Source organism: Paroedura picta, chromosome 11 (genome assembly GCF_049243985.1).
Source record: "Paroedura picta isolate Pp20150507F chromosome 11, Ppicta_v3.0, whole genome shotgun sequence".
Taxonomy (NCBI): Eukaryota; Metazoa; Chordata; class Lepidosauria; order Squamata; family Gekkonidae; genus Paroedura; species Paroedura picta.
The window spans coordinates 12286649-12312500 of record NC_135379.1 but is presented as its reverse complement, the minus strand read 5'-3'; the positions used below and the strand labels follow the sequence as shown (position 1 = coordinate 12312500).

General features: G+C 39.8%; 1 protein-coding gene across 7 annotated transcripts in view; it reads left to right on the top strand.

The window, feature by feature from the left end:
* Positions 1-25258, top strand: part of CCDC7 (coiled-coil domain containing 7) — a 92123-nt gene extending 66865 nt beyond the window's left edge. For 5 of the 7 annotated variants that reach the window (XM_077303228.1, XM_077303229.1, XM_077303226.1 and 2 more), the window contains 21 exons: positions 1-77; positions 1648-1767; positions 2578-2703; positions 4229-4354; positions 5473-5592; positions 8482-8607; positions 8911-9030; positions 10422-10547; positions 11931-12032; positions 12249-12359; positions 12643-12798; positions 13864-13959; positions 15033-15134; positions 15973-16053; positions 17936-18034; positions 19477-19569; positions 20931-21038; positions 21825-21908; positions 22872-22958; positions 23689-23756; positions 24982-25258. The exon at positions 1-77 is cut by the window's left edge and continues 43 nt beyond it. In XM_077303228.1, the coding sequence (XP_077159343.1) occupies positions 1-77; positions 1648-1767; positions 2578-2703; positions 4229-4354; positions 5473-5592; positions 8482-8607; positions 8911-9030; positions 10422-10547; positions 11931-12032; positions 12249-12359; positions 12643-12798; positions 13864-13959; positions 15033-15134; positions 15973-16053; positions 17936-18034; positions 19477-19569; positions 20931-21038; positions 21825-21908; positions 22872-22958; positions 23689-23756; positions 24982-25053 (2200 nt within the window). In that variant the 3' untranslated portion in view covers positions 25054-25258. Of the gene's footprint in view, positions 78-1647; positions 1768-2577; positions 2704-4228; positions 4355-5472; positions 5593-8481; positions 8608-8910; positions 9031-10421; positions 10548-11930; positions 12033-12248; positions 12360-12642; positions 12799-13863; positions 13960-15032; positions 15135-15972; positions 16054-16838; positions 17808-17935; positions 18035-19476; positions 19570-20930; positions 21039-21824; positions 21909-22871; positions 22959-23688; positions 23757-24981 lie in introns of those variants that run through there. The other 2 variants (XM_077303230.1, XM_077303231.1) reach the window with 2 other exon arrangements.
* Positions 25259-25852: the final 594 nt, after the last annotated feature.

Genomic DNA, 25852 nt, shown 5'->3' with positions numbered 1-25852 from the left:
ACAAAATTTATCATCAAATTTGAAAGAGTTAGAACAAGTTCAGGCTCTTGCAAGTTCTGAACCAGACAGTTCCACTGGTATGTAAGCTGTACATTAACATGTTAATCTTATGTACTTGTAATAACAACCTTTTATTTCAGTAAATGTGCCTTCTAAGTTTGGATACATTGCTAACCATCCTATGTAATTATTAACTGGTGTCCCCCAAACTGAATGAAATCTTACAAAGCGATTAACAAACTGATCACGATAGGGACAAGGAATTTGATTTTTTCGTTTCGGATTTTAGTTTGCTACTTTGCAATTGTATTGAATACTTATGATTTTGATAAGTTGCTTAAATGATTTATTTTTGAAGAATATGACATCCTAGAACAGTGTTAATATTTTGTAATATTAATTCTGTAGCAATATTTCATATTACCTTAACATATATAAGTTAATAAAGTATATTTATATATGTGTGTATGTGTGTGTATGTGTGTGTGTAACATATCTAGAAATCTTGAAAACTTGGGAAAACTGAAAAATATGTATTTACTTTTCTATCAATCCTAAAGTCATTTTACTGCTTTAACAACATAAAAATGTGTAATTCACAACTTAGTTGGCATATAAAATGGTAGTATTTGGCATACTTATGGAATATGAATATATAAATGCCTTAATTTTCTATAAGCAAAATTACAAACTACTCAATACTTGAGAGAGCTGAAAACTGCTCCATGGTACATTACCTGAGCACAGTTTTTTTGCCATATGAGAAATAAGAAAGAATGGAAAGTTGAAATAAGACAAATTTCATAGCAAACTAAAGGAAGTGTATTACTTGGGCACAAATAATCTCATACAGTTAAAATAGGACTACAGTCACATTCAGATAACAAATTAAACTAATTAAACAAATTAAAATATATTGTTAAACATGTTATAATGTATTAATTGTTGCCAAAGTTATTCACACTTAACAATAAATATATCCAATATCCCATGAAAATGGGAACTCACAAGACTCACCTGAGGTAGGGGACCTTATCTCTCGGCTGGCTTGCTTGGGCTGCCCCCTTGCTGGTTCCCAACCAGCCAGTCTCCATTGCTGCCCATCTGTGGCTCAGAATGTTCTGAAGGGAGCAGCAGGAAGAGCTCCATACTTGCCCACTATTTCTCTTGCCTCCAGTTTGGTGTAGTGGTTAGGAGTATGGACTTCTAATCTGGCATGCCAGGTTCGAATCTGTGTTCCCCACATGCACCAGCTGGGTGACCTTGGGCTCGCCACAGCATTGATAAAGCTGTTCTGACTGAGCAGTAATATCAAGGCTCTCTCAGCCTCATCCACCCCATAGGGTGTCTGTTGTGGGGAGAGGAATGGGAAGGCGACTGTAAGCCGCTTTGAGCCTCCTTCAGGTAGGGAAAAGCAGCATATAAGAACCAACTCTTCTTCTTCTTCTTCTTTGTCCCCTTGCCACAGTTCATATGTTTGCCTCTACTGCTGTCCCTCCATGATTAATGGAGGAAGGGAGGCCATGATAGCTCTACAAATTTCCCCAATATAAGTCCTCAATTTCCCCCTTAGACTTCCACATCTCTAAATATGCTTCGTAAGTATACTTGGTTCTTTTAATTAAATGATTTAACATTTGTTTGCAGAACTTCAAATGCAGAAGCTTAATGAGCAAAGAAAGCTCCTGAGTGCAAGCCTTGACTCAATTATCCAGCAAATAAAAGAAGCAGAAGACCATCGTGTTTCAGAGACAAAAATACCTGCTGGTGAGTACCGAATAAGTAATTTGCAAACAAAAAGACCTAGAGTATCATCTCTTAACAATAATATTAGAAACATAGATCTTCTCCATTCGTGAGAATTCTCTTTCCTGGAGTCATCACCAGTGGCAAAATCTGCAAACAGTGGAGGCCAAATTTCATCTGCCACCCAAAGTGGATTCAAAGACAAAATGGCCCTGGAAAGGGCCCCATCCCTACCCAGAGGGAGGCTTAGCACTGGAGAGTCAAGTACAGTGCCTATCTTGACTCCAGCATTTTCAAGGGAGTCATGTAGCAGTGGCCAGCTTGCTGGTCCAAGTCATGATGCTGCAAGTAGGAGTTGCTGAGGTTAGTAGGGCAGGTCAGGTGGATTTAGCTGTGTGAGTTGCTTGGTTGGTCAGGCAAAGTGGGTGTTGCTGCACTAGTTGGAGGTGGTGTCATGCAGTTCATCCAATTTGCATGCTTCTTCTCTGTTAAAAAAAACCATTCTGAGAAGCTGTCAGTTGCGCAGAAGCAGGCTGTGGGGCCAAAGTTGTTTGTTCCCACTCTTTACCTCCCACACGCTGAATGGTCTTGTGTTCACTAATGAAATCATGAATCGCATCTCTGAGAATGGTGTGGGTCTCTAAAATACAGCTATTTGTTAATGATTTCAGCTTGCTTCTTTTTCCTTAGCTTAGCTTTTCCCCCCTACACTATGTGTATTTTGCTTTCTGAAACTACTTTCCCCAGTTAAAGTCACTCATAATTTTCTATGATATTAACAATAGCAAAAATCTTAGCAGTTTTTGTTTTAATTTCTTTTTTAATTTTTAGTTTTAAAAATGGATTTAAATCAACTTGCTCAGTTTAGAAAATTGTTTTTGGAAAGCTTGGAGATAAATCTAAAAGACCTGGAGGAAGCACAGACACTTGCAGCTGCTCATCCCGGAAGCATTGCCGGTAAGTATTTTATTCTTTAAGCAGGTAATATCTAATGTGTGTCTGGGGGTGGCACTGTGTCCCCCACTCCCCATTTAATGATATCTTGGATGAAGTATCTTTAAGGTGAATTATGGAAAAAGCTGATGGAGTGAACATCGAAGCGTTGATGCCATGGCAGCAATAACCCCATTGATAAGCAATGGAGACATGTGTCCCATTCCCCCTGACTGGAAGAAACTCATGCCTACGCACGCCTACATGGGGATATCCCCTCTTGACAATGTAGACTGTGTCATATAAAGATGGTTGATGCCTGATCAATGTTGAGTTGTCACTGAGAGCTTCAGACTCAGACGGTGCTGGGAAAAGGAGCCAGGCATAGGTTCTGAGTGTTATTCTCTACCCTCCCCAGATGATGCCAGCTTGGTGTAGTGGTTAGGAGTGCGGACTTCTAATCTGGCGAGCCGGGTTTGATTCTGCACTCCCCCACATGCAGCCAGATAGGTGACCTTGGGCTCGCCACGGTGCTAATAAAGATGTTCTGACCAAGCAGTGATATCAGGGCTCTCTCAGCCTCATCCCCCTCACAAGGTGTCTGTTGTGGGGAGAGGAAAGGGAAGGCAACTGTAAGCTGCCTTGAGCCTCCTTCAGGGAAGCTCTTCTTCTTCCATGGGGGAGATAGCCCCAACCTCACTAATGTCTCATGACTGTATTCTGAACAATTGATTTGGATGGCTAAGGCCCTTAATCTGGACTGTTTATCTACGGTACCAGTATCATCTGACCCAATTATGGAGGTGTTTTGCTCCCCAGGCTGAGGACCAATTGCACCTCCCTTCCTTATAGGCATGGCATTAGGAGTGTGGTCTACTCCAGCCTCTGTTTCGATGTCCTCAAGAAAATTTGTACAGGGTGGAGGAAGAGGATTGCTCCTGTTTATTTAGGCACCTGAAAGCAAATTCCATAGCTGTCCTGCCTGCCAAAATGAAGTCTGATATGCATCCCCCCCCAGATAAGGAGGAGAACAGGATGGACTTGATGGGGAGAAAGGTATGCTCCTCAGGAGCCATGGGGCATGCAGGTGTTATGGGCTGCGACCACATATCTCTTTTGGGACAGAGTGATACCTCTATTAGATATGTTACCTGATACTATTAGACCATCAGCAAAAGCTATTATTACAGAACGCTGCAGGTTGGGAAAGCAAGAACTCAATGTGGCTTGACATGACACAGATTGCCATGGGATTGTGATGAGATGGTATTCATGATTGAGGTCATCTACTCTTCCAAGCGATACCAGGATGTGAGTGGAGGACCTTCCTTTCGAAGGGAAGAACATCTTCAGTGAGTGAACTGATGATGTCCTTTAGTGCATGAGGAAATACGTGAAGCCTGAGATGCTGGGAAGCACAGGTGGTTCCTCACAATCTTCTAAGCCAGCTTTTCTCAGCAAGGGTTTTGTGAAACCCTGGATTTCTTGACAGCCCTGGAAAAGTTTCTTGAATGGTACATATTCCATTTTTGCCAAAATCTTTTTGCAGACCAAAGAGTGCAAGAGCTTATTGAAGAACGAGGGTTTTTGGCTACAAGCCTGAAAACAATTCTTGAAGACATGGAAGATGTGGAGAATGAAGCTCTGAAGAAGGATGCAATAATTAGAACCAGAGGTGAGTCAAGAGTATAGCCTGATTTAGGTGATTAGTGGGAGGATTGCAAACTCACATGCTTTTCCCTCTTAAATTTCTTTTTTTTTTTGTACTTATAATTTGGTCACGTTCAATTTAGTAAGCTACAAGTGGGAACTTGCAAAGACTTGCAGGAGGCATCTCTATTTCCTTTTTCCTTTTTCTGAAAGCCCCCATAATCTTTCTCTTTTCCCAGCATTCAATATTTATTTATTATTTATTTATTACATTTTGTATACTGCCCTCCCCTGAGGCTCATGGAACGTAAAGAACAATACATTATAAGTTTGCCAACCTCAAGGTGTTGGTGGGATATGTCTTGGAAGTACACTAGACCTTCCAGTTACGGAGACTGCAAATCAAGGTTGGGAGGTCAGTGGAAATTTGGGGTGGAGACTGGGGAGGGTGAGAATTGGGGAGGGAAGCAACCTTAGCAGGATACAATGTCAAAGTCTACCCTCTGAAGCAGCCATTTTCTCCAGGGAAACAAGTCTCTGTAACCTGGGAAGCAGTTGTAATTCTGGATGATTCCAGCCTCCACCTGGAGGTTGGCAACCCTAGTTCCTGTAGGGAAATGGCTGCTTTGGAGGGTGGAATCTATGGCATTACCTCTCTGAGGTCAAACTCCACCCTCCTCAGGCTGCTTTCCAACCATTCTTAGGAATTTTTAAAACCTCTTTCTCTCCTCTTGGCAATCTTTATATCCTGTCCCTGCCTCATTCTTTCTTTTTCAGCCATTCACCAACCTTTTATCTGCCTTCCATATTCAGCTACGTTGAGTCTTTATTTGTGCCCCACCTTTCTCCACAGTGGGGACCAAAGCAGCTTCCATTATTCTCTTCTTCTTTTTGTTCACACAACCAAACCTGTAAGGTAGGTTAGTCTGAAAGTTTGTGACAGGATCAAAATCACCCAGTCAGTTTCCACAGCAACATGGAGATCTGAACTAGGGTCGAGTGCTCTGGCGCGCTTGTGACGCTTTGGTAAGCACCGACGCCCGAGGTGGCCAGCGCCGCGGCATAGAGGAGAGGGGTCACTTGATTAGAACAATGAACAATTGTATACATTTAAAATTGTTTATGCAAAGTTTTTATTCTTAGAAATAATCTTAAAAGAACTGTATCAAAAACAACAATTGGTTCTGGAAAATTTGGAAATAAATTGGAGAGACTTGCAACAAGCAGAGGCTCTTGCAGCTACCCAGCCAGAAGGCATTGGTGGTAAGTTGTTTACATGATTTGATGTATAACTGTTATGGACTGCATTTTAAAATCTCAGAAGTGCTGTGTAAATGGGCAATGGACTATGAAGGGTTAAATCTTCCCAGAACCAGAGAACCATGAATGACAGGCTGCTCCAAGGAATCTGATTGGCTAGCATCATTTGAGCAGAGAAAGACTTCTGAACTGGATGCCAAGGATCATACATTATGAATTCCGCCCTGACTGAGAGCAGGTTGGCAAGTGGGGTGGGTTGTTAGGAGAAAATTCCCATTCGGGCCACGAAAAGAGGTTAGGTGTTCTCATGGAAGAATTTCCCTACACAGTTAAATTAGGGAGATTATGTGGAAGAGTTGAGAGATTCCTGGTCTGGTTTAATTACAAAAATGCCTTGTGAAACCTTAAGGTAAAATTCAAGAAGAGCATTGGTGTGTTTAGAGAAAGAAGTGTCCCAGCTTTCTGGAAACCATAGAGTCAGTAACTGCTCATAGAAAGTGTAATAAAGTGTTTGGGAAACGCTGGGACAAAAGCCTCTTAAAAATCCTAAGTTATCAAGAAAAGCTTATGAAAAGCCTGTGTATATACTGATTGCTAACATAAAATTAATTTTAAGATGAAAATAGTTTTGTTATCAAGAGAAACAACTGTGTATATATATAGAGAGAGAGATTCCTAATCATCTGTCTAGCTTTTGTTCATTCACTTTGTTCTGGAAGCAAGCTGGGAGGAAGTGTTCTCAAAGGAGCAGGAAGTCTTCAGTTGAGCCAATCAGGATGCTGAAGGAGATTATTTGAAAAATATCTGGAAGTTCCTATTCTAAATACACATCTCCTCTGATGCCCCCTGTAGGATATTCAGCTATCAATTTGTTTTAAACATAAAGTTCAACAAAAGTCACTTCAAAAGAGTAGTCTCCAAGTATTTGTTTCTTTAATCTTCTAAATTAGTCATTCACAGTAGAAAGGTGCACAGTCAGCATTAATGATCAGCTCACTAGGCTTGAGAAATGTTCCAACAAAAAACGAAAGCAGCTCTTCTTGTATTTGTCGTAGCCAGACAAAACAGGCAAGCTTGTTTTGGCTCTTCAGTGTAAATTGCTAGGTTACAAATGGAGAAACAACAATGACAGCATAGCCACAAAGCTGTGAACATTGAGCATAATACTAACGAGATAAGTTTAATAGGATTCAAGCCTAAAAAATTCATAATGAGAAACATCCTTTTCTTCTACATAGGCTGATATATGGTACATAGCATATTTCTTTAAATTTACTCAGGTTAGTGTTATGCTTAGCCCACTAGAGGGAGATATAAACATGTCACTAGTATAGTGACCGCTCTGCATTTATGTCAGCAAAGACATTCCTAAGGCAGGGAACAGCTTGAAATGTCTTAGAATCATAGAATCATAGAGTTTGAAGGGATCTCCAGAGTCATCTAGTCCAACCCCCTTTGTCTTTTACTCCTTTATGTCTATGAGTGACTTAACACTGTGGCCTCATTCTGATGCTAGTCTCTGATGTTGTCATTTTGATGCATATTCATAAATACTGTTAATGTGATGGAACAAATCTAGATGCCAGTGACACCTTTAAGGCCAACCAAGTTTTATTCAAGGAATGAGCTTTTGTGTGCACCCACACTTCCTCAGATACAATGTCATGGAATGAAAATAATCAGCTCAGACTTATAAATGGGGTGAAAGGGCAAATTAACATACGGCGTAATGAAATTGCCCAGGTTCCAGAGATACAGAGGAAAAGACTGCAATTAGGATTTGTTTGCATTCACCTGAGACTGAATTGCATGGGTAGGGGGGGACCACAACAACATTTGGTCACAATAAAAAATGCAATAAAGAGAATAATGGGCAATTTCTGACGATAGCTGAGATATTTCTCTTTTGTCCCCTGTCTGACCTCTAAAGTATGGATCCTGCTGTGAATGGCTAACAAGCACTTAGATTAAAGAAGCAAACTCTTGAGACAGCTCTTTTGAAGTGACTTTTGTTGAACTTTGTGTTTAACACAATTTTGTACTATATAGTCTACCCAGGGTTTTTTGGGTTACATTGTACTTACCACGTTTCTTCATATGCCTTTGAATCATGCACACTACAGATCTTTAAGACCAACAAAGATTTATTCAAGGCGTGAGCTTTCGAGTGCAAGCACTCTTTGTCAGACTAAGAGTGCTTGCACTCGAAAGCTCACGCCTCGAATACATCTTTGTTGGTCTTAAAGGTGCTACTGGACTCTGATTTTATTGTGCTACTTCAGACCAACACAGCTACTCATTTGAAACTACAGACCTTGCATATTCCAACAAAGAGAGGGCCAAGAAAGCATCTGTGATTGATATTCCGGAGACTTTCAAAATAGAATGTTCTCAACACAACCATTCTGGGTGGGGGGAAACCTCTCTATTTTCCGTTGATTTCTGGGCAGTATTTCTGGTATTAATCAGGTATAACAAAGATCTTGGCTTATCTTAAATGTTCCAGGGGAAAACAAAAGAAACAGCAAACTCAAAGTATTATAGGACATTGGGCCTAAGCATGCCTGCCCAGGCAGCAGTACCAGGTAATTGCATGATTTTTAGCATCTGTTAGCACAAGAATAGTTATTCTTGTGTCTCTGTGGATATATCTAATGTTTGGAGTTCTCAGCAAGATAGAAAAGATCTTGAGGTCAGCATCACCCTAAAACAGTCATTTGGATAGTATTTATTTTAAATCTAAATGTGTTTCAGCAATCACCCTGGGTCTGTTGAGCAGTAAAACATTTTATTGCCATTATTTCAGAGGCACAAAAGTTTCCGGGTGATTTCTCTTTCATATTTATGCTCCTGAGAGGTGAAATTTCAATGTATTTTACATTTTGTTTGTAGAGGAAAATGTTAAGAAGCTCACTGAACAAAGAAGGTGTTTGGCTTCAGAGTTAGAAGCAGTTATGCAAGATATCCAAGACGCAGAGGGACTTGATAAAGTCAAATGGGACATATTAGAAATAATTGGTGAGTAGAGAATTAAAAGTCAGATCAACAGTGCATCTCAAATCTTTTAGGTATAAGATATTTAGAGGATCCATATCTAGTTCCTTTCCTAGGTCAGACTATTATTGAGGCTCCCAGAGGAACCAAAAAATGTAGGTACATTGTAAAAAAATCAGTTCTCCTTTGCAGTACAGCTAGTTTATATATTTATACCAAAATCCCATTGAAAACTGATAATTAGCCTTCACTTTACATCATTAAAGTAATAAAAGAATACACTTTAACCATTTTTTGCACAAAGTAATTCTGAATTTCTCTTTACAGATAGGGGGTTGGCTGAATTATCTGACGACAGAAAACAACTGTGGAAAAATGTGGAGTTAAATCTGAATGATCTGAAAGGTTTGCAGGGCCTTGTACTTTCTGAGCCCGGTGTTATGCAAGGTTAGTAAAATGATACATTTTTGTACATAGGATATTTTTCTCCTATTCCCTCCATTTTAGCTGTTTTTTATACTTGTCAAGCAGGATAGATCCATCTAGGTAGAGAAACATCTTGAACTTGTAATGATTCATGCCAGACCTGAGTTGGCATGCCAGTGAGCTTATTTGCTGGCCTATGAGGTGTCAGTTCTTAAACCCTTCACTATTATTGCATTGGTGGAATAGTACTTAGTAGAACAGTAGGAGGTGTTTAATAGAAGATCTATCAGAAAATGATCATGAGGTCGCAATGGGTCAGACACGACTTCGCACGTAACAACAACAATCAGAAAATAAGGCATCTTGAGTTTGCTGGGATAAGTTAGCCTTTAGACTAAAGGTTCTGGTAATTACCTTCACGGCCATATGCGGTCAGGGCCCAGTGTACCTGGGGGACCACCTCCCTGCCTATGCCCCTCAAAGAGCTCTACACTCTGCCACCACCAACCGGCTAATGGTCCCTGGCCCAAAAGAAGCCCGCTTAACCTCATCCAGGGCCAGAGAATTCTCTGTCCTGGCCCTGGTAGAAAGATTCCAATCAAGAAAGATTAATTTGATGATATGGAAATGTAGAGAGAGCCTGGATGTTGGCATTTTGCATATTTGATTATACTGAACATGGAAGAATGCTTAGAAATGCACTAAAGAGGCAAAATGTAATATTATATATTTATATACAGGTGGAGCCATTACATGATTTCAGAAACTCTGTTCCCCCCCCCCCCAACCCAAGAGTTATTTGGCAGTGATGGAACAACACTTAATGGGGAAATGGAATAGTGATTAAAGCATTTGTAGAATAATATAATACAATGATATAGTGTTAATTTTAGTACGACGAGATGGGATTCTGACAGAGCTTTGACTAACTTTGTGAAGGATAAGGAGGAACACGTACATAGATATCAGTCCCATAATAAAAATTGTTGGCTTATAGAAGACTGACACAAAACAGAAGTTGAATCATGTTCTGTTTGTAATTCGAAGTTTTTCATTTTGTACTTTCTAAAAGTGTATTAGTAATAAAGAATTAAAATGACCACTAATTCTGTATGAGCTTATGACAATTGTTTGTTGGTCTTGGTGTGTAGAAACTGGGATCACTCTGCTACTGCTCCGCTTCGGATGCTGTCTACTTTTTCTACTAGATGCAATGAATTTGTGTGAATGTGACTGGAATAGCACAAGGGCCTCCAAAATATTTAGCCGTGCTATTTTTATGATTTTAAAAGTCTCCTTTTTATGTACAAGCTTTCCTGGCCTGTCGGATGATACCGTCCTGTGGTGTCCTTTTATAGAGAACTGTTCCGAGAGTGAATTAGTAACGTGGCGCTACTGATCTTTTTATGCAGAGGAAAGAAAACAGATGCTAGCTGCACAAAGGAAATGTTTGGCTGCCGGTCTCGAGGCACTTCTTCAAGATATGGAAGAAAAACAGAATCTTATTTTAAGTGGAGATCAGGTGACAAGCCCTGATGGTGAGTGAAGAATAAAACCCCAGGAAAGTGTTTTAAGATTATGTAACACTATTTCAGTATAGGCATTATATTTATCCATGCCTTTCCTCTTAGCATCACAACACACATTAGAATCCATAAAATATCAGTTAAAGTGGGTGGCCTTGTGCAATGTGGCCGTGCACACTGACATGGACTTGTTTTCCCACTAGTAGAAGGTGTGGCATCTAGCGATCTTGGCTGGGGCACAAAGAGCCATATAAGGTTCTCAATGCTCTCGTAATCAGTGACCATCTCAGTCTTGGTCAGTGGTATCAGGTCCTGGGACAGCTCAAATGTAGCCGCACCGCAAATGCACAGGAGCATGTTCCTCTTCTTTTCTGCCTCAGTGATGTTGTTGACGGCCAGTCAATTCTCCAGCTGGGTGGCATAAGATTCCCACTTGGCTGGGAACACTGGGTCAACTCTCCAATATGGCCTCTGGTCACCATGATGAAAATCGGCACGCAGTCGTTGGTGCTTGGGACTCACAGAGCACTCAGATGCCCCCAGCTTGGAAGGCAGGGCCCCAACGCAGTTCGGCTGTCCACCTCGGACAGTTGAGAGCAGTGTGATTCCAACAGTCCCTTCTCAGGAGCCAGGGAGCAGATTGATCTCTGCAGTTCCCTCCCGAAAGGTGGGAACCTGGGGAATGATTTCATTGGTCCCTCCTTGGGAGGTAGGGAGCCAGTGATTTCAGTGATTGGTAGCTAAGGCTCCCTAAGTAGCTCAGCAAACCCATCCTTGTCACCAGTATTGAATAGTTGGTTCAATCAGATGCGGAGTCACCTGTGTGCCAAATATCATCTCTTTTATTGATTGCACACAACTGAACAACCATACAGCCCACCACCCAAACGTATATACAGTTGAGGGGTTCCCACCTAAGCCTGTCATTGACCCTAAGCAGAGCCCCCTGATTGGATAAAACAAATGACCTGTGTGTCGGCCAGTGGCAATTACACATACCCGAAGCCTGAACTGAGATCCCAGCTCTAGTCTTCGCTAGACCCCTTACACAAGAGGAACCTGCTTGGATGTTGAAGGGCCTTGTTACATAAGTGCCTTATATGTTAAGATTGGAGTAGTATTTTCAGGAAACGTCATAAGTTCAGTTTTCTTTTATGATTCCTGTTTGATAAGTAGGTATTCACATTTTCAATACAGTGTGCCCCACGTACTAAGCAAGAGGAGTGGAAATGGGAGCAGTGATTACTGGATTAGGTCCTTTACCCTTCCCCTATATAACAGCATCCATTGTCATGTTGTTGTTGAATTCTTATTTATTTGAAACAAATATCATTGTAGAGGAAGTTTTTATACATTGCTTTCTGTCATCAGCTGTAACTGTTTCTGCATTTCTAGAGAAAACCCTAAGTGAGCTATTTCAGATCAAAAGTCTAGAATCAAAATTGGATGAAATAATGCGACTAAAGGGAATCTCAGATTCTCAGCTGGATTTCGTGAGTGAGTATAGTACAAAACAAAAATAAAATAATAAAGAAAATAAAACATTGTATAAGCTACCTTGTGTAGTTGCAATTGATTAACACGGTAAATTTTTATTAGGCAGCTAAATCTGAGCAGCACACGGGCAATCATAAACCCCCACTCCTCACAAAAAAAATCCTTAAAAACTTCTCTCTGTTGAATGTATTAAAATCTGATTCTTTTTTTTTTTAGAGGGAAAATTGTGCAACCTAAAAGCCAAAAGCGGATTGGATAGATGGGATTTATCTTTAGAAGGGCCGCTGTCACTAACAAAAGAGGAAATAGCAAATTATGAACTTGATGGTAAATATAAACAGTAAATACATGCTCACAATATTAAGTTACTATTTTAAATTGCTTCTCATTCAAAATTTGTCTCTTGTTTATAATAAACTCACCATCTCTCCTCAAATTTCAATTTTTTTTTCCAGACATGATGTTAATTTCACTATTACTGCATAATAGGCCAGTTTGTGTGGGATGTATTTTTCACAGTGCCTAACATCCCTGGAAAGAATTGGTATTGGTGTGGAGACTACTCAAGCAGATGTAGCATGTCAATAATCCTTTGCTTTTGTTTTTGAAGACGAAGCTGCAGGAAAACTTGGGAAAAAAAGATGCTGGTCTCCATATCTACAAAAAAGCATCAAAGATATGCAACAAAAAAGCATCAGAGAGCTGCAACAAAAAAGCATCAGGGATCTGCAACAAAAGAGCATGATTCTACAAAGAGCTCTCCGTGGTAAGTACAGTATTTTGTCTGGCTGTATGTTTTGTATTTCTTGAAGTGTTTTTAGAATTTTCTACACAAACGGATGATCATTTCTGTGTAAAAAAGCTTACGCGATCTTCTGAATAAAATCTGTTTGTATATATAGGTCTAGCAGTTAAAGTTGGCATTTATGTATTATATACAAGTGGGGGATTGGCAAGGACTTGTGAGGAGAATCTTATTTCCTGTTTGTTCTCTTGGCCTCTCCCTCTGGATGTTGCTGTGGGAAGCATCTATGGATAATGGAAGGATGGTGGGGAGCCCTATTGTCCCCGCATATAGACAGGAATATATGGGCCTTCTCCTGCCCATCTGCAGCACTGTTGTGCTGGAAAGATCTGACTCATGTGGCAGTGGTGGTGGCTTCCCTTCCTCTTGCGTGTCTCTTGACTGGCCAATGGAGGTGCTTGGTCTGCACAAACTCAGGTGATGCTTCTCTGCTTAGGGGGATTTAAATTCCATTTTTTGCATACCTGGTGATTTTCCCAAGTTCATAGAAATAGCTGTTTCCTGTCTATATGGATATAAACAATACAAGGAGGATACACAGTACCAATAGAACTAAATGTTAGGTACAATAGAACTAAATGCAAGATTCCTGTCTATATGACTATAAGCAATACAAAGAGGATACTCATTATCAATAGAACTAAATGCAAGGTACAAAACCTTATTGTAAGCTGTACAATAAAGTATTATAAAGAATAATCTCAAAATGTATTGATAATCTTCTGTCACATCCAGTTTGTAAACTAATAATTTAATTTCTCAGCGTATAGTATCATTGTATGATAAGTACACCAGTTATGAATGTATTTCACCCACCTTCAGATACGCACATATATTCCTTTAGACCTAAATCTTATATAATACTCAGTTTCAGTACTCCAGCATACAGAAATTCTCTAACGATCTAATTACAGCAGTATTCTAAGCTGGTAATTTCTGGTTGATATACGAATTACTTATTTGTCCAGCATAATTTTGATTATTCTAATATTTCTATATTCAGTTACTTGAAATCCTCTTTCTTAGACAAACCAGTAGAAGATAAATCTTTGGAGGAGTGTCTTGTGTCAGTTCCATTACAAATGTCAGAGAAGGATATCATTTTCAAATATGGACCTGATGGTATGTTCTACCACAAGGATTAACTTTCCCAGGGTCGGAAATGGCTGCTGAGGGGAGGGGAGAGGGGAGAAGGCCTAAGCTCTTTTCCCGGGCCGATCACAGTGCTTCTGTTTTTAAAGGCTGGCCAAGAATGAAGTGTTTTATCTCACTACCCAAGTAGTGGTAGGGGAAGATCACATATTTGCTCCAATCATATAGAAGAAGGCATTAGAAATATTGTTAGTAGGAGTGCCCCCATACTCTGTCTCTCCAGATGCTCTTTCTCAGGCCCAATTTTACTGTGACGCTGATGAGGCAACGAGCTTCCCTGTACCACTTTGCTACAATCCATGTAAAGTAGCTATGGGTACTTAGCACAGCAACACAATATCTGCATAGGTTACTGATCATTAAGCTAAGTGGAGGCTGAAGCACAATTCAAATGAGACACTGGACATGTGCAAGATCATATTTGAAGCACATTATTAGAGCCATGTTTAAATTGGGCTTCCACTGAGTATCTTCAGTTGCAAAATGTCCTTAGACTAAGGGGTCACAGTGAGGTAGGGGTGGTCTGAGTGGTGTTTTTTTTAAATTCCTTTCCCATTGATATTCATTTAGATAAAAATGGTCTGTCACCCCTCTTTGTCACTGTTATAGATTCCTATTTAAAATCATGAATCTGCTACCACTGCTCTGTCTTGTTTATCCGTGAGCACATAGAGATATTACTGGTGGTATCTCATAAAGACTTGATCACTTCCCATCCTAAGGAATAATGCTCCATTTGAATAGGTTTTATGGCCCAACTTACTATCCTTTGTTTGCTGAGGCTCTCTGCTTAGATAGAGAAAGATAATGGGGGGTACAGGACAGGAAGGCCTGGAGGATCATTGTCCATGGGGTCACGATAGGTCGGACATGACTTCGCACCTAACAACAACAACAATGGGGGGGGGGTGAGGCTGAATCTAGAGAAAGATAATTTCTGCCTTTTGGGGGGGGGGTTTCTAATCTAAAATAACTGGAGCAATGAAAATAATTAGCACTGCCTAATTAATATAATTAGCATTACTTTAATGGTTCCCCCCCAGATGAACAGCTAGCAAAACGAAGGGCATTAGTTGCAAAACTAGAAGCAAATATAAAAGATCTACAAGCTTTCCAGGAAGCACAACAAATGAAAAGAGCCAGAGGTGAGTACTGACTAAAACCAGCAGTTCATCTTTCGTTTTTTGTGCCGTCCCACATGGCTGCAGAGAAGGATTTTTTCTGTTTAAAGGCTCACGGGGGCACCACTCCCTCTTGGAGCCATTGCAATGCATCTCCCTGCCTAAACCATCGCATGCTCTGATGCACTTGTAACTCCCTTTCCTTCAATGCTGCCTTTGCCACTGTCAAAGTTGGTTTGTTTCTTGTAGCCTTGTGATACTGATAGAGTGTCTCCTTTACGTTCATTGTCTTTCTTGCTGTTTTGGAGTACTTTTTCTCTTCACTCCTTGGCTGGAACTTTTTGCCAGTGTTTTTAAAAAAGGCAGGTAGATGAAGAAGGACAAAATGGTCAGAAGGAATCTTTGAGGGGAAAAAGCCTCCAAGAAAAATAGGCAGGTGGCTAAGTCCCTGAATGTCAATATCTTGGCTCCATCCCAATGTAGCCAGAGATTTTTCTATGGTCAACAATGGTACCAGTACCAGAAGGAGCAGAGACATTGTATACTATCTTTCCAAATGTATCTTTTTGACTCAACAGCCTTAGGTGCAAAGAAGAGCCTGCTGGGCATGAGGTCCTGACCCTGGACACCAGGTCACATGTCACTAGCCTGTAACTGAATTAGTTAAGCATTAAATAGCAGTAGAGATAATTGTTGCCATTGTAGTTTCTGGCCACAGCAGCTGCCACTGGTGTAAATCTATATTGTTCTCTTAGTTGGCATTTGAATTACCCTGAAGAGAGTGTAAATAAAATGAAACTACACAGGAGATTTCTGTGTCAAATCTGTGAGGTATTTGTGACATAATAATCTTTTTCATCAGAGAAATTTCCATCTGAAACCTCATCTGAATTCCTGAAACCAGCCAAGTCAGGTTTCCAATTACAAATAAGGAAAGCACCTGGTAAGTGCAGGCAATTATTTTTATATCATTTGAACCCTCATGTATGCCCCTGAGTTTATTATGTAATTCCAAGTGGGAGCAGGAAGCAGGATGATTTAATCAAGTGGTGGTGGTTGTAATCGCATGTGTGCATCTTGAGGACAGTAACTCAAATCTTATTCATCTTTGACTTCAATGGATTTAGAAAAGGCAACTGCCTAGAATAAAACTGAAAGTCTCTTGCTTCAACACTGGCTGAAATCCTCATTCACATTACTATTTATTTTTCATGCTTGTTCATTTGGCTTTATATAAGTTTGATGATTTTGAGTCATCTTGAGAATCTGTTCTCATTACAAGGGAGGAATATATATGTGAAATATAAATAAACATCTTTCTGCATTGGCAGTGATTATATATTCACATGATTAGGTGACATTCGCAAGGTAGCCTCATATATAAAACATTTGCAGTATAGAGAGTAAAGCCGTATGGCTGTGTGCAGGGATTTTCTTATTTCTGTGTTTGATACTACCTAGTTTGTTTGTTTTTTAATCACTCTTCTAGGAGACCCAGGGTGGTATACATGATTTCTTCCCCATTTTATCCTTTAACAGTATTTTTATTATTATCATCATCAAGACAAAAGTATAGTCCTTTTTTGCGGATACTTGTCTATCGCTATTAATGCAAGTTGGCTGTGTGTACAAATGCCTACACTTTGTCAGTTTATTTGTTGATAACTTATGACTTTAATTTTTTTTCTTTGTGTTCTCTTTCCATCCTCATCCCTCCATCCCACAAAGGATTTCCCCCTTTTTACTTCTTTTTTCTTGATGAGTATCCCCTATATATTTTTCTTATTTGTTTGTCTGTGGATGTTCCACCCAGTTACTTTTGTATATCTTGATACTGGCCAAGCCCAGGGAACTGAGAGAAGAGACAAAATCACCTTCTCATGTTCAGCTTCTGAAATGGCATAGAAGAGGCTTTTGAAAGTTCGAAATAAACAAAACGTTTGCTTAACTTAAAGGAGAAGAGGTCAGGTGGAATCAGAGGTAGGATGTATGAGATGAGCTGTTAATAAAACGGAGATAACATTGTAATCACACTAACTCCAGATAATTTGTTGCCAACAAGTAAGTGTTTCTGCTGCTCAAAAAGGTCTTTTACAACTTTGAGGAGAGAGGCTTTCTTTTCAGGTCCTGCTTTAACACTCAAGCATAGGTTTCTGAGTTTCACTGATTCTTAAGGTCTAGAAGGCAGGAACATACAAGCAGTTATCAAAATCCTTAAGAACTATCTCCCTTTTCATTGGCTAGCGATTACTTCTCTTAACTAGAATCAATTTTCCTTTTTGGCTTGAATGGGGGTCTTCTCTGATTCTCCCATTTCTTTTGCTTTCTTCCCAGTCCATACAGAGTGCTTAACTGTCTTTCTTGTACTATCAGTTCCCAATTATCATTTCTTAACTGACTCTCTTCGCAGAATTCCATTTTAACAGCCTTTCACTCAAAGGTTCTCAGATTCTGTTAGGCATTAACCGTCTGTCACAGGAGGCTCTGATAAAGGTGTACTATAAAATCAATACATGATTTTACTGCTGCTGTCTAGACTGATTTTTATGTTGCTGCTTAGCTTTACCTGTTGCTTGTTTTAGACTTGCCATTTTTAGTGTTTTTATCTATTATTTTATCATTTTTTGGAAATCGCTGAAAAGGGTTTATGCAGTTTGGTATATGTGGATATGTATTTTAAAGGAACAAACCTCACAGGTAAGGATCCTGTTAGCCATTCTAGAAAGCCATTACTCTTGGATAATGAATTAAGTTAGTTCTTTCAGAAAATTATTTGGCATTAACTATATGTTTGTTTTCTCTCAACTGATCAATGGAATAACAAGAAGTAAAAAAACCCGTAACTTGGCATGACGTAATAGTTCCCAAGGTTTCAGAGACAGAATCCGAAACATCCATCGAATCACAGCCGGATAAGCTGCAAAGTAAGTGAGGCTGTAATTCTCTGTGTAGTTGCTTGGGAGTAAGTATTATTGCACACAATGGGTCTTGCTTCTTCTGCATAAGATAAGAATCTAATGTAGTTTCTTGGTTGCAGTGCAGAATATGTTGTGTGTTTATTGCCGAGTAGCATTCCTTTGGAAATCACAAGAGAGAAACATGGTTGGTGCTTCGGAAATATGAAGGAAGTGTGAGATTGTGTCACGCATCTTTAGATCAATTATATTTTTTACATTTTAAGCATATGGCTTGGCTGGTTTTTCTGTCCAGATTATGACCCTATAGACAGATTAATGACAAGGAATGCCAGCAGAAATCAATGTCTGTGGGTAACTACAGGCGGAATGATATGAGTAAAAAAAAAAGTGACAAACATCCTATTGCAGCATTCATCTTAGTTTCTCATCTGTCTGTTTTGTTTCCATCCATGATGCTTGATCAGTTGCCCTGTCTAAAATGGAGGTTAGCTTTGGTATATGATTATTACATAGTCACTAGCTTAGGTTCTATAATAGAGACAACATGTGAATAATACATTTCATATTAAAGGAGAGCATTGCTTTAGATATTTACAATGCATTCCTAATGATATTTCTTTCCAATTACATTGAAGTCCACTGAAAGCAAAGGGCTTAGAAGGGTGTAGTTCTGTTCAGAATTCCACTGTGGTTGCCTCTGCTGGTCCCTTACATCATGATGTCTGTGTGTTAAGTGCGGTTAAGTTGCATCTGACTTACAGCAGCTGTATGAATTAATGGCCTCCAAAAGCATCCTATTGTCTTGTTATTTGTAATATAAATAAATCCCAACTGGGGTGGTGGGAGGAGTTGGGACTCATCACTTACCTGATTGGCAGTCTGTCTAATGAACGGCCAATAAGGTAGGGCGTCCTGCCTCTGGCCACCTTCTCCCTCCAACTTCTTCCGCGTGAAAAAGTACTAGCCCGCTCTACTGGACTGACTGTGGAACGTAAGTCAGGCAGCAAGTGGAAGCTAGGAGGGAGGGGGGAGGGCCTGGGTGGAGGGAGGGAGTTCCTGCCATTGCTCCCCTTTGATCCTCGCCAGGCCCTGGTGGGCCTGCCTGGGTGGGGGGTGGGGGAGGTTAGCGCCCGTTGTATTTTTTGTACAACAGGCTTTTCTGCTAGTAGTGAATATTAATTAGTAGAGGAATTTTTCACTTTTAATCTGTTCAACAAAAATTGATCCATGTGCAGAAACAGCTTATTACATGTTGATAACCACCATCAGAGGTGGGAATTACATGCAAACATATCATTTCAATTAAATTTACACGCTCTGCTAGATTACGCTTACTGAACTCCTTGTAGGTTTTGAAATTAATTGACTACAGTCTATTAATTTCTAGGTTCTCAAACAACATTTAAATGTAACAAGCTATTTGCTGTGTCCAAAATTTTATCTTGCAGGAAAAGATACGGAACAAGAATTAAGAAAGCACTTTGTGCAGCGGGTAAAAAAAACATCTCTGCCCTATGAATTAACCATAGAAAAACGTGATAGTAAGTACATAATTGGTGTATGTTGAAATTTGGAATAGGTTTGTGGACCTAATTTAGGCAGTGAATGAGGAAACATTAAGTGTTCAGCAAGACAAAGCTGAGGACGAGAACCTTACAGGAGGAGACTTTGGCAATCTAGAGGGGGCTGCCCAGACACCGGGTCCTAAACAGATGGACAGAATGGTAGAGAAGTTCTCTTTTGGGAACTGGAAGAATGACCCTCTGTCTTCTTCCAAGACCTCATAACCCAAAGAATGTGGATTCAGCATGAGGATTTAATTCATGCCCCCATGGAAAATCTCAGCAGAAGGCAGTATGTAGATGATAGTTTGGGTGTACAGAATAAGAAGTAAAAAATCATGTTTGCTAAGCAGGAAGAGAACAGATAATCATATCTTATTATGATTGGTGTAGTGGTTAGGAGTGGTTAGGACCTCTAATCTGGTGAGCCAGCTTTGATTCCTTGCTCCCCCACATGCAGCCAGCTGGGTGACCTTGGGCTCACCACAGCACTGATAAAGCTGTTCTGAGCAGTAACATTAGGGCTCCCCTACATCACAGGGTGTCTATTGTGGGGAGAAGAAAGAAAAGGCAATGATTGGGACATGATCCTGGAGTTGAGGGGAAATCCTTTCCTTTGATGTCATCCGCTGTGGACTCTCATGAGTGACTACAGTCCCAACAGTCAAGATCACCCCATGTTGTTTCTACTAAGACCCAAATATGCAGCATCACAAAGGAGCAAATAACTCCCCCCCCCCCAGCAATTTCAGCTCAGGAGAATGTCTCTGAAGGTAAGGCTGAAGCCTCTTCTTTTCCAGTGCCATATTCTCAGGCTGAATAGGTCACCAGCAGCCTTGGGCACTTTAGTTCCCTGGTATCACATCTGATGATAAAAAGAACAAAAGAACAGAGGCATGTTGGGGGTAAGGACTAGCTTGTATGTAAGAATGGTGTACCAGTTCCCCTCCCTGCAAACACATGGCATTGAGGAATCCTGTCTACTTTTAGAGTTCACGAAACATTTCTGAACCTACTTAATTCATATTCTTCTACACTTAAACGTTCCAGTTACAGAACTTCAAAGTGTTGAAGGATATGAATTAAGTAAGTTTAGAAATATTTAGCTGTCTCTTAACAGAATAATAGTTATTTAGGGTCATAAGAGGACAGTGCATACATGTGCATTCAAATATGTGGCTAGTACTTTTGGATTCAATACAGGCTTCCTATTGTTAAAGATGACCCTGTGGTTGAACAGCACAGGTCACTCACATGCACCTCTGGATGGCAGATGCAAGGGATTCATTTCAAATCTGAAAGTTAATTTGTTGAATTAATGAGTAACTCTTTGGTTTCAGTGTATAATGCAGTGCAAGAAATACTAGATTCTAACAGGGAACTGCTTCCAGTCCGTAAAGCAAATCTTCCACAAGCACAGTCTCAGTTACGAGAAGCTAATCTTATTGGTAAGTGAATAATGCTTAGATCCACTCTTAATGTTCTTCAAAACCAGCAGACATTTATTGGTAAATGGCTTGATTTAAAATGGAAGCTTTCCATTCGATAGTCAGATATGTTGCATGGTCACTTTCTTGTGGAAACTTCCAGGGAATGCCAAAGTGGCAGCCTCACCCCTGAAGAAATGAGAGCCAAATGGAATAAGCTTGCCTGCCCACCTTAGTGAGCCATAGCACACACCACGGCCATGAATAGAAATCTGGTGACAGGAATAAAGTATAAGAGAATTAACACGGGCATTTTCCTGCAGAACTAGTGTCAATGAATGACTCAGTACATGGTGAGGGTATCCCAAGGAAGCCTGTAGCTCCACATTGGTTTCTTTGCCCAGTTGATCCCTTTTGGACTTTCTTAGGAATTGAGCTCTGTGAACACTAGGTCACCTATCAACATGGCCTAGCTGGATTCAACTCACTCAACCTCAAAGTATCAAAAAGTTTAGGGAAAATGCTGACTCAAATAATTGCATATCTCAAATTATGCAGCTATTTCGATATGTCACATTCTACAACAGTTAGCTATAGAGTGCCTCATCTCCTCAGTGCCAGCATTCTAGAAGACATGGAACTCAGTAAGAAGCACCATGTTTCATCATGCTGCATGCACTAGAGGAGGAGGGAGATGGGGGAAGTAAGGAGCATACATGAGCCCCGCAAACAAGCCCAACACCAACAGTTTTCTTTCGGTTATATCTGAACCACAACCTTGCTTGTTTTTGCCTTTTAATTTTGCAGCTGCTCAGAAGTTGCTGTATTCCCAACCACCGTCAGTTAGCACGGCTAGGTTCCATGAGTATTCTGTACAGCCCCCAAGATCAGGTAATTTGATTCACATGATAGGCTCCAAAAATTACAGGTTGTATATGTTGTGGGGAAAATTTTGCTAATGTATCACTATAGATTTGTTTGCTGGAATATTTGACACTTTTCCCCCCTGTTCATAAGAGTGATGGCTATCTAGAGTCATTGAAGAGAAATCAGTGCTTCCTTTTATAACCTCAGCCTTTGCAGTAGTTTTATGTTACACACACCGGATTAGTGCATGAGCAGGAGGATCGCAACGTTTGCCTGCCTCTAGGCATAAAGGCAGGGAAATTCTAAAATTTTGCAGAACCTTCCCGACTGTCTTTCCTCTCCTCAAATTTTTCTTTGTTTCAAATAAATTCTATTTTGATCAAACTCTGAACCCTTAAAAAGAGGAAAATAGATGAATTGTTGGATTTTTACCAGAGGGCCAAAAGAATTTCTCTTAACAATATCCTAGAACTGCACTGCCATGACTTGCACAATTACCTTTCCTAGACAAGTCAGGTTGGAGATGGGTTTACAGATGGCTAAGACTTCTTACGTGAAGGCTTTGTGTGTGTGTTTTTTTTAAACAACGGCCTAGTCACTGCTTCCTTGTAACAACGCTGCTCTACATGTGCCCTTGGCAATTTTCAATCTGTCTTCAGGGTGAAGACGAGGAAGTGGGGTGGACAATCCTCTTTTATTGCTGAAAATGTATGCAGGACTCAGCAGGACAATGCTGAAGTCATTTCCTTTTTAACAAATTTGAGTGGAAAATGTGGTTGTCAGGATAAAGTATCCACAGCATGGGGTTTGATATGGGAGTTTGTTGGGGCTTGGGGGTTCACATCCATTGTTATTTTCTGTGTGAAAACCCTAAATGATATTGTTAGCAGCCATATGTCATATTAAAAAAAATCATAAGTTGTCATCTTGGGATGGCTTTTGGCCACAGGCAGTACATTTTATTAGATTGTTATATTTCTTATATAGCATGGGAAGGAACCCAGTTACCAGCAACAAACTATCTCCAAAAGTTGATTGCTTTGAAGAAAAGGCTCCTTTCTCCAGAGCTGAAAGGTAATTTATTTCCTTATGCAATAATTCTGTATGTTTCCTTAGGATTTAGAGGGAAAGGAAAATGAGATTGAAGAGCTATTCTCCCCCAGCAAAATGTAGGGACAGGGACAAAATACTGTTTCAGACAGTATCATCAATGCAAGAAGCTGTCTTCACTATCAGAATTTATTGTGCTTGTGAGCAGCAGCTCACATTACAGATCTGCATCCACTCCCTCAAATTGGCTAAGCATGCAAGGTACAACCAGTGCATTAAGCTCTGGGCTACCCTCTGAGAAAGAGCCCACTGACCCTCTGAGGCAGCAGCAGATGGATCAAGACTGATCATGCAGAAATAGTCTAGTCTCTTGCATGGTTAGTGCATGAGGAACTTGCCTTGTATCTATATCCTTTTTTTTTTTACACTGTAAGTCAGTTCATATTTATAACTCCTTTAGACTGCCATCTACTGTAGCTGCTGGAAAAAGATTCTTTGCGATACCATCCATCTATTTTCTGACAGTTCATTGATAGAGAAGGGGAGATTAACAAAAGCAAGCATATTTTTAGTGAAATTTCAAATAGGCTGGCATTAATAAAATGGCATAATACAAAAACATTTCTATTGATTAATATATTCAAACAAGTCACTTCAGTTATATTATGATTTAACAACGTTATACATTAGTGTACAAATGAAATGAAGAGATACAGTCAGGCTTTCAAATGAAGCAATGTATTTTGTGTTATAGGATTACTGGAGATTTCTTCATCATCTACTAGTCAGGGACCAAAATCTGCAGCAACAGATGAGAAAAGGGTAAATAACGTAGATAACCCTAAAAGGTTGAACATTTGCCTATATTATAGTTGCTGTTTTAAGCAATATATGCCACAAGGAAATGGGAATGTGTGAAAGCCAGCTTGATGTAATGGTTAGGAGCACGGACTTCTAATCTGGCGAGCCGAGTTTGATTGCCTGCTCTCCCACATGGGTGACCTTGGGCTCGCCATGGCACTGATAGAGCTGTTCTGACCGAGCAGTAATATCAGCTGCTCCAGTAGTATCTTAGAGACCAAGAAGATTTTGGGGGTACAAGCTTTGGAGAGTCAGAGCTCTCTTCATCAGATACCTGGACTTGAATACAGCTGTGGAAGAACTGTTCCCAAATAAAGCTACAATTCTGTAAAGCTTCTGGGCTGTTGAGGTGTGTGTTTGTGCAGAGGGGTTTGAGTAAGATTTGCTTATACTCTTTTTTTTCCTCTACAATGAGCACCCAGAATTATTTACAATATTGTACTTGTTGCCTCCATTTTATCCTAACCACCACAGCTGATACAGTTTACTAAGAACATATGAACACATTAGTTATGCCAACTTGACCATGGCCAACCCCAGCAATCGTTTTCAAACGGATCTTGCTGAAATAACTCGTTCAACAGCTGCTTATTTCAGTATTACTGCACCAGTGGGCTACACATGTAGACAAGTACTTCCCATTATGCCAGTTCCATGTGACAAATTATACAAGGCTATTTTGTTCTTCATACAGCCTGCTGTAGAACATGCCAAGCTAGCCCTATAAGCCATTTTACTGTGGTTTATGGAAGGGCAATCCTTCCAATATGAGCCAAATGAAGCTTGTTTTCAGTAATCTGCTTTAAGTGGACCCAAGCCTGGTTACATAAATTACCGTCAAAAATAGAAACCTTCATTTTCCATGTCTGACAAAATAAAAAAACACTCAGGTATGGTTAAGAACAGTCTCTTGGGACGGAATAAATTGGTTATGCTGCTACTGAACCCCTTGCAATAAACCCCTTTGGCAGAGTCAAAGTCTAAATAAATGTGATAAGAGACTGTTTATCATCTTTTATTTAACTAAGCCACTGGACAGATTGTCTCTCTTTTGTTACAATTTTGGAATCATCCATTTTTTTCGTGCAGAACCCCTTGCAATGACAGCAGGGATCTGATAATCTTAAATGGATTGTATGTATTTTAGTTAGAATTGTTCGTTAGAATAACTGTATTTCATTTCTAGGATTCAATGCTTATTTGTGGAAAGGGATACAAAGGATCAAGACATGGGATTACCCTGCCACGTCACAGCTAAGAAAAGACAGATCTTATTATATTTTTATTAAATCAGTGATGTACTTGTCTGAAAAAATTAATCACTGAATTGTCCAAAGGAAACATACAATATTGGAAGAATCTGCTCTGACAGCTGTGGAAGTAGTATATTGTACCTGAATGGTTGTAAAAATATATGAATCTTGGAACACCAATATGCAAGTAGTAAACATTTAATGGTTAAACAGAGTGCAGCTGTATTTGTTCTGATGCACAATTACATTTTTTGTTTCAGCTATTAAAAATATCAGTCCTTTAGTCAAGTGCCTGAGATAGCCTTAATCCTTAGCATTCTAATCATGAATCCTAACCTCATGGTCAAAGTCACATAGCACAAACAGGAATTGAGCAGCTTTGTATTCATGTTCAACATTTCACGTTTACTTGTAGGAATAAAATCAGTAGTATGCTTATTCTCATTATGACACACACATAGTTACAGGTATATATCATTGGTGTTAAAATTATGTTTTTAAAGTAGGACAGAGGTAGAATAACACCTATTGAGTTGCAAGCCTATTACCACTGTAATAGGTCTACTTTATGACATAAAAATAAAATTGGGATTTTTTTCCCAGGATGCATGAGATCGATTAAATGGAATTACAGAGGGTTTTCATGCTACACATTTGTACTAGAACCAGAGAAATGATGCGTCTGGGTTCTGGTAAAATGGAGGGGAAATATCTGTTGTCTCCTTAGGCTCTGATACTCCAGAATTAGAACTGGTCTTCAAGTTCAAAAAAAAAAAAAAAAAGAGCTCGCTGTTTCCTTATGCT